Source organism: Watersipora subatra, chromosome 1 (genome assembly GCF_963576615.1).
Source record: "Watersipora subatra chromosome 1, tzWatSuba1.1, whole genome shotgun sequence".
Classification (NCBI taxonomy): domain Eukaryota; kingdom Metazoa; phylum Bryozoa; class Gymnolaemata; order Cheilostomatida; family Watersiporidae; genus Watersipora; species Watersipora subatra.
This window is the reverse complement of record NC_088708.1, coordinates 39,885,466-39,902,726: the sequence shown is the minus strand read 5'-3', so window position 1 is coordinate 39,902,726 and position 17,261 is coordinate 39,885,466. Positions and strand designations below refer to the sequence as shown.

At 33.8% G+C, this 17,261-nt stretch overlaps 1 protein-coding gene across 3 annotated transcripts; it reads right to left on the bottom strand.

Annotated features, from left to right (window-relative positions):
- Positions 1-104: 104 nt before the first annotated feature.
- LOC137397577 (DNA replication complex GINS protein SLD5-like) lies at positions 105-17,261 on the bottom strand. 3 transcript variants are annotated; one of them, XM_068083871.1, is made up of 6 exons: positions 17,227-17,261; positions 15,571-15,728; positions 14,369-14,572; positions 10,863-10,945; positions 7,353-7,441; positions 105-441 (listed from the first exon to the last, which is right to left on the bottom strand). In XM_068083871.1, the coding sequence occupies exons 2-6, from the start codon at positions 15,697-15,699 to the stop codon at positions 257-259; spliced, it is 690 nt and encodes a 229-aa protein (XP_067939972.1). In that variant the 5' UTR covers positions 15,700-15,728; positions 17,227-17,261; the 3' UTR covers positions 105-256. The 3 variants fall into 3 exon arrangements, with proteins under 3 accessions (XP_067939972.1, XP_067939980.1, XP_067939985.1); XM_068083879.1 differs by having other exon boundaries at positions 14,369-14,467; XM_068083884.1 differs by lacking the exon at positions 17,227-17,261 and having other exon boundaries at positions 15,518-15,625.

The window sequence follows — 17,261 nt, the reverse complement described above, 5'->3', positions numbered from 1 at the left end:
GTTGCAACAATTTCATTCAACAATTTAGCACATTTCATAAATAAAAATTGCAAAAAGCAATCATTTTCTAGAGAGCCATGCAACTAGCAACAACGCAAAAACATTAACAAATGGGATAAAAACAATAAAATAGCAGTACAAATAAGCAAAGCTAACGATCCATAAACGAGCTAATGGTATCAAATAGCTGAAAAATCTTAGGTAGGTTCAAACCTAAGAGGCTGACCAGTGAAGGTTGACCTAGGTTAGCTGTATGTTATATTAAGCGAACAGCCCCTGAAGTTAGCAAGTGATCTATGGACTTGTAAGGGACAAGCTGTTGATCATTTGTATCTAAGTCAATTATCTCCTCTTCGAGATCACCTGGTTCACTTACAACAACTCCAGTTTCAGTTTTCACTGCTTTCACAAATACATACTTGTAATACTCTGGCTTGACCACTACAAGAGTTAGTAGCACAGACCCAAGCTATAGTGTTCATGCAACCTCAACAACTACATTCAATGGTTGGTCTTCAAATACTGTCAAACAGGTTTTTGAAATTTTCTATCAGCTTGTATTTCGATTATATAGCTCATACAGCTCATTACTAGGTGAATGCCCAGGAAAGCCTGCACAGAATTTTTTTAACATATCAACATTAATTCTACCTTTAAAGTTTCATATCATGAGAAAAGCATTTGTGCAGTTCAAATAAATTAAGAGAAAAAATCAAACAACCGTAAAGGCTTTCAAACTTCATATCATGAGGAAATTTTTTTGTGCGGGTCAAATAAATTGAAAAAAACGAATTAAAACAACTATAAGTGTTTAAATGGAAATGTGAAATAATTAGCGAGTAATAGCTAAATTAAGTCTGTTTTGCTATGATTACAGTAAATGATGATTTGTAATGACACAATTAATACAAACTGAAAAAACAAAATAATTATCCAAAATATGTTGAATTAATAATAATAATAATTCGTGCATAAAAGAGTGTCTATAAAAAGGTTACTGTTTCACCAAAACTCTGAATACGACGATACTGGTACCTCTCAATACTGGTACAAATGTAAAAATGACATATTGGACTGTCTTTGTCTGACCGAGTGGAGAGAGAATGTAGAGGCTATTCCTACTCAAGATAATACAATTGTCCGTGGGAAAAGTATTAGCTTTTACCGATTTACCAGTTGAACCTTAAAACCGGAAATAGAAGTTCATGAAAAAGCATAGCGTTTCAATTAATACGTCATTTAACGTGGGCAATCGAAAAAAGGGAATATTATGTGTAATAAGAGCAATAGAATCATTAGAACAGCGTAGCTTGGTGGCTAAATGCACGGTTCAAACTTGCAGTTGCAATCTTCATGAGTTCAAATCCAGCAGAATGCGAAGTTTTAATTTCAAGATTTTATTAGCTATAGCAGGACATGCTGAAGTACAGACATACAGACACACAGACAAACTGAAATTTACATGTATATAGATAGAACCAAGAGTGCTAATTGCTTCACTTTTACAAAGATAAACTTTTGTGACCACTCTTTTTAATGGTGTATAGTGGACTAGTGGACCTATTGCTGTTAAGTTTTCATATACTATTCTATTGTCTCGTTGATAGACAAAATATGATGACCTTCAAACATGCAAAGCATTTACCACGCATACCGCATGGCCAGAAAAAAATCAAAACCTACAATTGAATCTTAATTAACGATCCACCAACACTCAAATTTTTTGACACATGACATACAATTGATGCAAGTATTTGTCTCAGTATAGGAATTAATACCCAACATACAACATCTTGTTGTATGTTGGGTACCAACTTTTTCAAAACTTGGTAGTTTTATATGTAAGTATAAAAGTAAAAAAATTTCCTTCACTCTGTTTGGTTCTATGGGTGCTTGCATAATATAAAAGAGCATTTCATACATAGTTGTTTTAGCTTCAAAATTCACAGATTCCAAGAAGGCTATTATGCTTAGTGGTAATGATGGAATAGGAAGAAAACATACATACCTTGCAATTAAAACAATAAACTATTGAGAAACAAAAGCAAACACCTTTGGATCTATTATTTAAAAGATCTACTCAAGTTACTAGTAGTCACAGCAAGAAAAAAGTGAAATATAAAAGCTTGAAACTAGGTTAGAATATGAAATCTAAAAATGAAAAATATAAACAATCTACAATATAAAAAAAAGCTAAATCAGTTTAAAGTTCAACCAACTTCTTATCTCTGTGACCATCTCTAGCTACACACTTCGGATGCCACCTATGCTAGACCTCAATTCCACTTGTATTTAACGCAAAAGTGACGGAAAAAACAACTTCCTTTTATTAATTGTTTCATCAATATCGACGCAATGTAGGTTTGTACATTCATTGCATTAGCACATCTTTATATGAAGCATGTGTTTTAATGCTTTCTGTAATTGGCTAAAAAAACACAAAGTGTTCCCATTAGAATAATAGAGACACGGAGCAAGTACCGGAATGAACTAACTTTGTGTGTACGGTTTAACTCCATTTGAATATCTCTAAAGCTAACAGATTCTTAGCTACTTCTGAAAAAAAAACATCTAAAGCTACCTATGATACTGCTTTAACTGTTAACCTGCTGCCAAGAACTTGAGGTTGATTTGGTAAATAAAAGTATGCACTAGTCAAGGTTTTAGTAAGGATTGCTTGGATTGGATTTTATTGGTCGAGATTCCATTTATGTACTTTTAATTACACAGTACTTTCAATTAAAACTACTACGATATTTAAAAAAAACATATTCATGCTAATAAAGAGTTTGGATGTACGCTTCGTTCTGAGATGATAGCATACAGCTACAAAAGGAATATTTAATATTGACTACCTCCTAACATTACAGATAATAATTGCAAGCTGTTGGATGCTAGTTAGTGCATCATGTCTGTATACAGTAACAAAGTACACCGGTGCAGTGCTCCGCGAAACCCTTAATTTGTCAATCGCTGATTTTAAAGCTAAATAAAAAGTGAGGAACTATCTCATATTCTATCTCCGTATTAGAATCTTTACTATAATACGAGCCGTGTCCATCTATCCAACTAATCAAAGCCAGATTTTAAGTTTGAAAAACAGACTGCATTGAACAGGATTTGAACTGGCAACTTTAAGCTTGATAGACTGACACACTACCATTTGCACCAATCAAACACCGGCTGGCATGAGAAGTGAATGATATGTTTATATATATATTTTATAACATGAGACGTAAATTGTATGCTTATATATATATTTTATAACATGAGAAGTAAATGGTATGTTTATATATATATTTTATAACATGAGAAGTAAATGGTATGTTTATATATATTTTATAACATGAGAAGTAAATGGTATGTTTATATATATTTTATAACATGAGAAGTAAATGGTATGTTTATATATATTTTATAACATGAGAAGTAAATGGTATGTTTATATATATTTTATAACATGAGAAGTAAATAGTATGTTTATATATATATTTTCTAACATGAGAAGTAAATGGTGTGTTTATACATATTTTATAACATGAGAAGTAAATGGTATGTTTATATATATTTTATAACATGAGAAGTAAATGGTATGTTTATATATATTTTATAACATGAGAAGTAAATGGTATGTTTATATATATTTTATAACATGAGAAGTAAATAGTATGTTTATATATATATTTTATAACATGAGAAGTAAATGGTATGTTTATATATATTTTATAACATGAGAAGTAAATGGTATGTTTATATATATTTTATAACATGAGCAGTAAATAGTATGTTTATATATATATTTTATAACATGAGAAGTAAATGGTATGTTTATATATATTTTATAACATGAGAAGTAAATGGTATGTTTATATATATTTTATAACATGAGAAGTAAATGGTATGTTTATATATATTTTATAACATGAGAAGTAAATAGTATGTTTATATATATATTTTATAACATGAGAAGTAAATGGTATGTTTATATATATTTTATAACATGAGCAGTAAATTGTATGTTTATATATATTTTATAACATGAGAAGTGAACGGTATGTTTTCAAACTGAAAATTACATCTTAATCAGTGTAAAATTTCCTTTCCAATGATATATTTATATATCATTTTAAATAGCTTTACTAAATTCTTCTATTCCATTAAGATGGTAAAAGAATGGTTTAGAGAAATAATTTCTAAATCGCCCCTAAAATGCAGGTAATTATTGGCTCAAAGAACAAAAAAATAGTGTTACACACTTTGTGTGACCTCCCATGTTAGACAGGTCCATCATAGTGAGGGCTGAAACCTTGTCATCATAGTAGCTTTATTATTTTGCAGCAATGCAATGCTTCCATTAAGCGCACAAAGGAGTTATGAATAAGATTGTAAAAGTATTGTTATCAATGCTCTTTTTTATTCTTTGAAGCTTAGAGCGGGACGATTCTTTAAAAGTTTGTACAATATAAAAGCATTGACTTGGACTATTTCTAAGCTGTGTCAAAAAAAAATTGTTGTTAGATCTAATACTTCCTGAGAAACTCCTAAAAACAAAAGGGCCTGTAAAAATGATAGATGGATAGGGTAACTTGCCAGTCAAATTGGTTGATCAAAACTTTGCTAAAATGCTTTTGATTGGTTGAAGCAGAATAAAAAACTTTTGGAACTCCACATAAAAAAATTCGCGTTTATTGCATTACTCGTTTCATAACAATAAAAAAATTACACATGATACTTAGCTCCAGCAATTTTGCTATTGTTTTTTATTAGCGCGTTTGGAAAAGCATAGAACCACTTATTTTGGAGATATGGGATTTCAAATTGGTTGTATCTTGTAGAAAATTTTATAGAGAACTCAGCTATAAAAATTATTTAGCTAGTGTTAATGGTTGCTATGCAACAAGCAAATGAACTGTGTAACGTCAGCAAGCCGCTAGGAGCGGTTTGCTGACTTCGAGAGTTACCAGTAAACCTCTATTTGAACACCATATCTAATTGAACACCACCTTTAATTGAATATCACCTCTAATTGAACATCACCTCTAATTGAACATCACCTCTAATTGAACACCACCTTTAATTGAACACCACCTCTAATTGAACACTAATTCTAATTGAACATCACCTTTAATTGAACACTACCTCTAATTGAACACCACCTTTAATTGAACACCACATCTAAATGGACACCACATTTAATTGAACAACACCTTTATTTGGCCACCACTGACACTAATAGAAGGATTGAAAAATCTAGCGCCACCCTTAAATTGAAGGCCATCTCTATTTGAACGCCACTTCGACATTCCTTGATTTTTATGAACCCATAATAGCAAGTGATCAGTAGAAAAGTGTCCACAAAACTGCACTAATCATGACTCGATTACATTAATAACATTAATTCTTTCGTTGTTTCTGTTTGTATCGAAGCCAGTTTTCCAACTTCAAAGATTTTCGGTTTTTCTCATTAAAACTCTAAAAGCAACACCACAGAAATAATTAATGACTGTATCAGGCTAATAATAGTTCCTAGTTTAACACGGTCTTGATACTTCGATGTATGTGACAAACGGTTTACATTTACGATGGTATATGAACGACTAGTTTTAGGCTAAAAGTTGTCCTTAGAGTCCATGCGTCTAAAAGTTTATCATTATTTGTGCAAAATGCACCGCGTATGGGTTTTGCTCTGCTAAAAAATTGTTTGTACGCTAATATCGACTAGTTCAGCAGGGCAAAAGAAGAGTTGAGGCCAGAAGACAATCACTATGTTTCCATGACTTGCATAATCCGCATGTTTCACATAATTCGAGCGAGTTACTTAGCAATAGAGCGTTTCAATGAACACCTGGCGATGCTTTCAATGAACACCTGGCGATGCGGATTTAACACCAGTACTTGACCCCATAGGTCAAGTATTAGCCTAATTAATCACTCTATAAGTAGCTAAGCAGTCTTGTCACGCTTAGCTTAGCAGCGATCGTTCGGAATGTTAGCGCGTTGAGACTGCTGAAATCGAAATAAAAACGACTGAAGCGTGAAAATGTAATAGCCAACGATAATCAAATGCGCATTAATCGCAAGTACCGTTTCCATGATTCGCAAGCACGATGGATTCGATAAAGTTTTGTGGATCCGCAAAACTCGCTTAGCTTGTGAATTTATGCGGATAGCTTGCGGATTTATGCCGTTTCCATGACGCAGATAACTTGCGGATTGGCTCTAATTTGCGAATTATGCGGGTCATGGAAACGCAGTGATTGTGGAACAACCAGAAGGTGTTTGTTCCATTGAAAGCGTTAATCAGAAACGCAACTGGCCGAGCAAACAATTCAAATATTTTTGTTTCAAAAATGTTAATTACTATATCCGCATGTATTATAAGTATGGTTTATTTATGTCGCTTGTTTCTGAATATATATTTGTAGCATTTGATAGATTATTATAACTTATAAATTTGCAGATTCACATCATATTATGTGATGGAATCATTGCAGTTATCTTAACATAGCTTACCATGGATCAACGTTTATAACTTCTTTTCTATTGCACATGAAAAGTCAGTTTTGGCTGCAAAATGTAGCAAATATATCAATGAGTGCAATGAGCGTTTATGCAACATTATTAAATATAGTTGTATATGTAGTTGTATATAATATCATCGCAGGTTTATTGAAGGAAAAAATATCATCTGGTAGAAATATTTCTCGGCTTCCCAATGCATATTTATTTACAGCTCTTTGCCAAGTTGGAGGTAGGTTAGGGGATTTCTTGCATCCAAAAGGGTTAATGTTGCTCGACCCGAAGGAGAGTACAAATTTTATTGGAGATTCACTTCACCCGTAAAAGGGTTACCATCAAACCTTTCAGAGGACGCCATGACGCTCTATTTTTCAACCCTTTCTCCATAGTGGCGGTCACTTGGAGGTGGCGGTCAATTGGAGGTGGCGGTCAATTGGAGGTGGTGTTCCAATAGAGGCTGGCGTTGTATTTTTTAAATGGCTCATTAGAATTTTAGGAAGATAAATTTAGCCCTAATTTACGGGCGAAGCGAATGTCACCTTGACATTCCAACTAGACGACAGCAAATATGATGAACAAAATCAAAGTTACTTTTCTATATTGACGCTAAGCACTAAAGGATTAAAACTCTTATTTAGATACCAGTAGCTTTGACAGGAACAGCAGCTTGGACTAAATCTATCCCAAAAATATTGCAAGACTCCGAAATAGGCACTGATAAAGCCTTTTAACTATGAGCGCAGCACACTTGACTACTTGGAATGAACAGCAGCAAGCGATTTAAACAGTAACTGCGGAACCTGTCAATATAATAAGGGAATAGCAAAACTCACCAATCTTATCCGTATTTATTTTACGAACATTTTCTGGCATATTCTTTCCCGCACTCTCTGCTAAATGACACTTTATGCTTGCCCAGTACCTAAAGGTAAAAATTGAATGTTGCGCTAGCAGTCAATCCCTGATAGTATCTACGGCTAGGACAATATCAGGCACAGTTGAATACGTGCCATACAATGACACCGCAAATGTCTCAACCGACGTTTTTAAGGGCCGTGTCTAAGCCAACCTCAAAAACTAATGTAATTCTAGCTACCATATATCTCCACATACCGTAAAACCTCTAATTGAACACCATGGCACTGTATTTTTCAACCCTTTTGCTATGGTGGCGGTCAATTGGAGGTGGTGTTTAAATAGAGGCTGGTGTTGTATTGTTCAAACGACTCATCAGAATTTTGGGAAGATAAATTTAGCCCTCTCACGGGCGAAATGAATGTCGCCTATATTTTGCCCTCTTCTTCTGGTGAAACGATATCAAACCTTTTGGATGAAATAAATCTACTAACTTACCTCCAACTTGTCAGAGATCTCTAAATAAATATGCATTGAGAAATCGAGAAATATCTCTATCAGCTGATATCTATCGCTTGCAATTAACCTGCGATGATATTATATCATGTGTCCTGCTTTGCAATTCGCCTGCGCTTTCAATTTTTATTTCATTCTAAATTTGAAGACATTTTCATTTTATATATATATTTACCAATGTTGCATAAAGAATCATTGCACACCTTGATATGTTTGCTACAATTTGCAGCCAAAACTAGCTTTTTATGTGCAATAGATTAGTTACGAGCGTCAATCAAATATAAGATCAGATTACCGCAATGATGCTATCAAATAATACACTATTAATCTGCAAAGTTAAATTACATAATGATAATCACCAAATGCTACAAATATATATTCAAGAACAAGTTCAAATAGAGGGTGATGCACTATTTTTCAATCTTTCTCTCATAGTGGTGGTCGATCAGAATTGGCCTTCAAGTAAAGGTGGCATTCAATTACACGTTTTACGGTATAATTCTAAAACGCAAAATTTCTTTTCCAAACTTAAGGTCCGCTTCATACGCACGTAACTCTGATTGAAACAAATGAAATGACAAAATGCTAACTGAATTTTAACAACTACAACTCAAACTACTCTCAGCATGTGGCTGGTAGCTTTTACTGACAGTTTTTTTTGTACAGTTGCTCTGATTTGCACTTGAAAAAACTCGCATGTGAAGATTCATTGAAAAAGGAATGCGACGGAACCCGCACATGTAGCCTTTTTGTCCAGCTTTTATTCTCACAGTGCAGGCTCAGGGTGCACACCCACACGAAGCAGCTCTCGGCTGATAATAACATGCTATGACTGCAATAACAATCATGGTTCGTCGCTCATTAAATGCGACGCCATAGAAATAATGTATAATATTATAACTGCTAATTATAGTAGTTCCTTTTTTAACCCGGTCTTCCTACTTTGATGTATATGAAGAGTTTTCGCATTCACGATGGAATCTGTGCTACTACGTATTTTGAGACTTGCTTACGCGTGGTTTCTCCTTATTCACGCAAGTGTACAATGAAGTATGTCGGGTAAAAATTTTGCTCCGCTAAAAAATTGTTTGGACGGTAATATCGACTAGCTCAGTTGTGCAGAAGAATTGCGGTCAGAAGACATTGTGGAAGGTATTGAACAGCCAGAGGAATATGGAATGGTTCCAAACAAAAACAATGATCGGAAAGCAACTGGCTGAGCAAACGATGCTAATATATTTGTTTTAAAAATGGTAATTTTGGTTTTACAATGTTAATTTTTGTTTCTGAATGTATTATAAATATGGTTTGTTTACGTGACTTGTTCGTGAATATATATTTGGAGCATTTGAAATATTATTATTATTACATAACTTGTAAATATGCATATTTACAGCATATTATTTTATAGCATCATTGCGGTAATATGAACACGGCTTACAATGGGTCGACGCTCGTAACTCATCTTCTATTGCACATAAAAAGCCAGTTTTGGCTGCCAACTGTAGCAAACATATTAATTAAGGAGTGCAATGAGCTTTTAGGCAACATCATCCAATATAGTTTTAAAATGAAAATATACCTTCAAATTTGAGATGAAATAAAAAAACTAGAGAGCTCCAACAAATTGCAAAGCAAGCTATAAGATCATTGTAGGTTAATTGAAGCAATCGATATCAACTGGTAAAGACATGTATCAGCTTTTCCAGTGTATTTTATTTAGAGATCTATGACAAGTTGGAGGTAAGTTAGCAGATTTCTTCCCCTGAAAAGCTTCATGTCATTCCACCAAAAGGAGAGTGCAAAATATAGGCGACATTCAATTCATCCGTGAAAGGGCTAAATTTATCTTCTCAACATTCTGACGAAGTGTTTAAAAAATACAACACCAGCCTTTATTTAAATGTCACCTCTAAAAAGCGCCACTTTAAGGGAAGGGTTGGAAAATAGAGCGTCATGGCGTTCAAATAAGGGCTTTATGGTAAATGCATCAGTTAAAATGCGTAATTATTTTAAAATCTAGTGAAAGTGCTCGTATACCCAAGCAGGACATGCTAGGCACATGAAAACAACTCTGAGAGGTTTAAGTACACTAGTGTGTGAAAATTTGCACTTCTTTCACAAACACTGCAGTTCCATGTTTGAAAATATAATTGTAGGAAGTCATTATTGCTTCTGAGACCTAGTTACAGAGACTTTCCCATTATCAGAGAAGGCCATATGTATGTTTCCCATTATCAGAGAAGGCCATATGTATGTTTCCCATTATCAGAGAAGGCCATATGTATGTTTCCCATTATCAGAGAAGGCCATATGTATGTTTCCCATTATCAGAGAAGGCCATATGTATGCAGGCGCTGTTTATAAATTCTGGTTGATTGCTGTACTTGAACCAAATTCAAAATAGACTATAGGATAAAAAACTGCCAAACAAATTTTACATGGTTGTAAATGATTTCAGTTGTTTATCGCTATTGATTTACAATGTCACTAACACATCTTTCTTTCTAGGTCAATTACTTATAATAAATTAGTCATGATCAGCTGCCTGCATTAAGGATTTTTAATTCAAATTAGATCAAATATTATTATAAATTTTAACAAACTATGGGAATAATCATGAATACCGATCTTAAATTAGATAAAATATCACAGGAAGCAATTTAAATTTTCAAAGATATCCGTTCTACATGTCAAAGAATCTCCAAAGAAAAAACAGTTTAAAATTGTTAAAATTAGCATACCAAAAATGCTACAAAAGGCCAATTAGCAAGGAAACAAGTTATGGCAGAACATATAATCTCAGACTACAAAGTAAAACAACAAAGGAAACCATTAAATCAACTATGTAAACACAAAGAACTTAATAGTTATCGAAAGCATCGACTTCTGAAACTCACCCTACCTTAGATTAAATACCCACAGTTCAAATACAATGCTTTGCTGCCTAGTGTAAGGTGTAAGAAACTAACCCTGTAACAAAATCTAGCTCCGCGCTAGTCAATTTGGTCTGTTCGGCTGTACTTGACACGATCATCTGAGCAAATTCTTCTATCTACATATGATAAACAAAAGTAAAAAATAAAGTGCAGTTTGGATATCCACACAGCAGTGGAGAGCGTAGCTAGCGAGTTCGATAGGCTGGATGAGATAATCTCTACTAACAAACTAAGAAATTCTATTAAAACATTTACCGTAAAACCTCTAATTGAATGCCACCTCTATTTGACTGCCATTATGAGAGAAGGGTTGAAAATGGAGCACCACCCTCTATTTGAACACCACCACCATTTGACTGCCACTTTGACAACCTTTGATCCTTATGAACCCATAATAACAAGTGATCAGTAAAAAAGTGTTCCCCAAATCATATTAATAATGAACCGTTTACATCAATAACAATTAATTCTCTTGTCCAACTCCAAAGCTTCTCGCTTGTTTTCTCGTTAAGCCTTTGAAAACAACACCATAAAATAATTAGTAACGATCTCAACCTAATAGTAGTTCCCTGTTTAACACGATTTTGATACTTCTAGGTACATGTATATAAAAAACGGTTTACATTTACGATGCAGATGAACAACTAGTTACAGGCCAAAGGCTACATATAGCGAGCAAAACTTTTACGCGTTGCATTTGTGCTAAATGCAGCGCGTAAAAGTTTTGCTCTATTAAACAATTGGCTAAACGCTAATATCGACTAGCTCAGCAGTGCAGAAGAAGAGTTGAAGTCAGAAGACATTGTGGAAGGTATTGGACAGCCAGAAAATGTTCGTTCCATCGAAAGCAACAATCAGAACGCGGCTATTCAAGCAAACGATGCATATATTTATGTTTTAAAAACATTAATTATTGTATCTGCATGAAATATAAGTATGGTTAGTTTATATCACTTGTTCATGAATACATATTTGTAGCATTTGATAGGTTATCATAATCTAACTTATGAATTTGCAGATTTGTGGCATGTTATTTGATATCATCGTTGCGGTAATCTGATCTTACAATGGATCGACGCTCGTAACTCCACTTCTATTGCAAATAAAAACTAGTTTTGGCTGCAAACTGTAGCAAACATATCAATGAGTGCAATGAGCTTTTATTCAACAATGTTAAATATAGATATGAAAAAAAAAACGTCTTCAGATATAAAATCGAACAAAAACTTAAAGCTCCAACAAATTGCAGAGCAGGACACAGGCTATAATAACATCGCAGGTTAATTACAAGCAATAGATATAAACTGGTAGAGATATTTCTCAGTTTCTCAATGCATATTTATTAAGATATCTTTGACAAGTTATAGCTAAGTTAGCAAATTTATTATATCCAAAAGGCTTAATATCGTTCCACCGGAAAGAGAGGGCAAAGTATAGATGACATACACTTTACCCGTGAAAAAGCTAAATTTATCTTCCCACAATTCTGATGAACCATTTGAAAAATACAACCCCAGCCTCTACTTAAACGCCACCTTCAATTGACCGCCACTATAGAGGAAGGATTGAAAAGTAGAGCACCATGGTGCTCAATTAGAGGTTTTACATGGATTGTCCCATAGCATGCATTTTTGTGTCATGTTCAGCTAGCATGTTCAGCTGACTGGTGGAGAGGAAAGGTGTTTGCAAATCATGCAATTTTTTAGCAAGTAATAACCCAATTTTCTACTTAAGAAGGGAGATTCGATGTTCAAGTGTAGCCTCAAGTCTAACTATTGTTTGTTACAATTTTAAATGTAAGTAGCTATACGTATGTAAGTAGCTAGCTATGAGGAGCATCTTAACATGTTTGTGGCAGTTCTCAGTACTCAGTACCTAGACAATATCTCTTTTATAAAGATGTGATGTGAAAATAAATTTTATCCATTTGGTGATAACGGTTATCGAACAAAACAACATTATTTTAAACCAGAAAATTTTTCTCATGGTTGTCTTTAACAATTGAGCATGCTTGCAGTGGAACAGTGATGCACATGAATGACAAATACAAATTACTATCGTTGCGGACCAATTAACAACTCATCTAACTAAAAACGGTGATAAATTACCAGACCATTTTACATGCCCGAGGCTTAGGTAAAATTGTTTTACATAACTCTTAAAAGTCGACCAGCCGCACCCTGCGGCTTTCTGACACTGCGCAGTTCATTTGCTCGCTGCATGGCAACCACTAACAGTGGTCAAATAATGTTTTTAGCTGTGTTTTAAACAAAATTTTTTACAAGATACAACCTACAATTTTACAAATGTATTTGAAATCTTATATCGCCAAATTGAGTGGTTGTATTCTTTTCCAAAACCGGTAATAAAAACGAAAGCAAAAATTGTCAAGCCAAGTATCCGATTTGATTTTTCTTATAGCTATGAAGCGGGTCACACAATCAACGCGAATTTTGTTATGTGAAATCTCCAGGAGTTTCTGATTCTACTTCGACCAATCAAGAGCGTTTTAGCAAATTTGATCAACCGATCTGACTGGCAAGTTACCCTTATCCAACAATCATTTTTGGTGGACACTTTTGTTTTCAGCAGTTTCTCAGTAAGTATTAAGTCGAGAAATGAAATTTTTTCAACTATTTTCTTTGACGTAGCTTAGAAATAGGCCAAGTCTAAGCTTTCATACTGTACAAACTTTTAAAGAACCTCCCCATTTTAAACTTCAAAGAATACAAAAGAGCATTGAGCACACAACTTTTACACTGTTATTCATAACTCCCCGGGGTGCTTGATGGAAACATAACAGTGCTGCAAAAAATAAAGCAAAATAATAAAGCTACTATGATAACAAGGTTTCAGTGCTCATTACGATGGACATGGCTAACATGGGAGGTCACACAAATTGTGTAACACTATTTTTTTGATATTATACCCGACAATCTCACGCCTTTTAGAAATTATTTTTCTAAACCATTTTTTTCCATTTTTATGGAATAGAAGACTTTAGTAGAGCTGCCTATTTTATATATCATTGGAAAGAAAATTTTGCACTGACAATTGTCATTTCGAAAATATACCAACTGCTTTTCAAGTTATGAAAGCTTATGTATGGCCATTATGTATGGCAATGTCAACTTTTGAAATTCTTTTAAAAATGAACTCTGCCTTTGAAGAGTTAATTTTAATATTAGACAAAAAAAATCAGTTTTTTAATTCTATTTTTAAGGAACCTTTCTAAGATAGATAAAATATCAGTAACAAAAAATACAAAAATCAAAATACGAAAAAGTTACTTATGTGAAGAGTTCGCAAAATTATCCTGTTACACTTTTAAATAAAATAAGAAATAGTAAAAATATAAATATATATAAACACAAACGAAGAATCGAATTGCCCATATTTAATATTTTCAGTTAGGTGTTGCAACTAAATATTCATGAGCAAACAACTTGCAAATTTCGCAGTCACATTGCTGGTCTTCTAAGTGGAGCGAACAGTCTTGTCCAAAACCCGTCTAATTGTCACACAAATGACAATCTTACTTTTCTGATGCGACAGCGGATGTAGTCAGCTATTATATATCTTATTCGGTCCATCTCCATTAAATGACTAGATACCCGAATGTCAGCCTTGCTTGTAGCCTGAAATATCATGACCTTGAGTTCATTAAGCTGCTCCAGCATGGCATCCACAAACTCCATATGATGCTCTAGTAACTCTGGGCACATCTTTTCATTCATCCATGCCTGCAATATGATCATGGCATTATTGTATCACTGAGATGCCAGGCTTCACGGATCGATTCACGAGAGTTGGTTACTCATGCATCGAAGACAAGCATTATGTTTCCACACGATTAATCTGACACAATTAATCTGACACGATTAATCTGACACGATTAATCTGACACGATTAATCTGCAAGTTTGTATCATCCACAAGATGGAAATAGCAGAAAATGTACAAGTTTAGCAAGTTTTGTTACTCGCAAATCTTTCCCAAATGCTTGCGAAAGACTCAAACGGCTCTTGCGAATCATGCGTAGGAAAATGTCACGAAAATTATTCCATTTTAAACAATTCCCCAACTTCAGTCATTCCAATTTCGATTTTAGCAGTTTCGAATGCGCCACTCTGACCTCCGACGTTTAAATCATTATCTTTTGTAATAGAGCACCTGCGTTAATATGCAACATGTGGATGTCCATTGAAAACATTCATAGCACGATAATTTAACATACACACGATTCCAAATTCACATCATCCATACAATGGAGACATAGTAATTGTTTCATGAAAACATCACATGCACAAGAACAGCAATTTTGAATAGGCGCCTATAATGACAAATTGAAAATGTCTTTTGCATATGACATTATTTAGAATAAAATAAAATCAACTGCTTATAGTCATCATCACAACTATTACACCTTAGTTAAATAAAACAGTATTCCACTCCACATAAGCACCGCGGATAGAACAAATAGCAAAGATATAGCAGATGGTGAAGTTTGCCTAGTACATTTTATGCACTTACTTTCATTTATCCCATATTCATTGTAAGTTAAATTGCTGCTATCGTAATTCATAAATAATGGCATCAACAATCTCTATGCGACATTTAAATATCAAAGGTATGGCTAATGCGGCAAACAGCAGTAAAAGTTCAAAAAAGTGCCAATCAATAATTTACATAAGAGTGTAGTGTGACAGTGCAGCAGTCATAAAATTCATCCTCCAACCCACCACTTCTAATTTCTCCAATACTTGAGCGGCAGAGTAGCTTTCAGTCTGATTCAATTCACCATCAGTAGAAAGTATGGCAGTATCTAGTAACGGGTCTATATTTGCAATTCCTGATAAAGGTATATCCATCTGACTGTAAGGTATGGTCAGTCCTAAAACTGGTACAGAGGCATGTAAAAGGGACTTAATTATGTTTTAAATTTACAAGCTAGTTAGTAGCAGGTGTGTGTCATTCAAATTTGCAAGCAGAAGCATAATGGGAAATACAGCCTGCAACTGCTTGGTTACAAGCTGGCAATTTTCATCAGGAAATATTACTGAACCACCAGTGATTTACACATCTGCTGTTGCAAAATGTGGCTGTGCAAAATGTGGCAAAATCTCATTCTTTAATTGAATGTTGCGTTCAGGAGGCAAAATTGTCTGCATCCACATGCCTTTAATCTTAACGATTTATAATATGGCACGTTTTTGGTTTACCTAAAAATAAAGATGTCCAACAAAAAATTATGCTTTTATTATAATTTTATGACAAAGCAGATTATTGCCATCGTGCAACAGCTGCAATCATAAAAATGTAAACTTATGTCAGTCTTCCCTTTTTGGTCGGTAGGATTTGGCATAATTTTGGAATAATCTGTTGCAAGTCTGTCAGATACGACGAATAATATTTGTTTTAGTGAGTGAGGCACAGTAATACAAACTTCTTAGCTCACGTACTTTCTAGTATATTTAATACTTCACAAGCTTTCAAAATTTTCCGAAGAAATAATTAGCAGACATGTTCATTTTGCGTGGGATTGAAACGCACAACTATTATATCATAAAGTGTACATAATTATGGCATACTAACAGATGGCACTAAGAAAGCTTTTCTTTATTGTATTGTGTACAGCAAAATGAGATATTGCACTTGTACTGATATAGAGATAGTAGTAAAGAACTTATCAGTAGTTTGAATATCCTTTTAACCCTTTAAACAGTAGAATTAACTAATGCATCTAAATTGCATTAGAAGCAGAAAATCTTTATCAAGGATAGATATTATGTAGTGTTATCATTTATCATGCATTCATGAAACCTCTCGAGATGTATTCTGGCTAAGACTGCCTAGCAAGAACTATAGAATGAACTCTAAAACAACTATAGTATATACTAATAGCGATCCTTAACTTTTCTGAGCAAGCTCAAGAAGACAATTCAATTTTATTTATTTCCAAAATTTCCAAGTTAACGCAACAGCGTTTGTTTTTAGTCATTACCGTTATAAGCATCATCATTACTGTTATAAGAATAAAACTTGTCCATCTTAAACAAAAGTTTGGGTGAAAATAAACATTTGTAAATATCGCTCTGCTGCAGATCGCCTTAAAACGAGTTGTTCATAAGGGTGTAACTAACCAACTAACGTAACTAACAAAAAGTGCTGAATTATGCATGGTTTAGGTTTCATTCTCATTTCGCACAAATATTAAAAGTGTGAAAGATGAATAAGAATATTTTTTTACTTTATAATAGCTTATGAAAAGCGCTCTTAAATAATCTTACAAATGTTTATAATTTAACCTAGTCCAACTACTCTCTGGCGAACAGCTTTAATTAATAATCCTAGAAAATACTCAAGGTAGACAAAAATACTCAAATAGACAAAATCACTGATATGACTGTTCCGCGATTCCGCACACAAAACT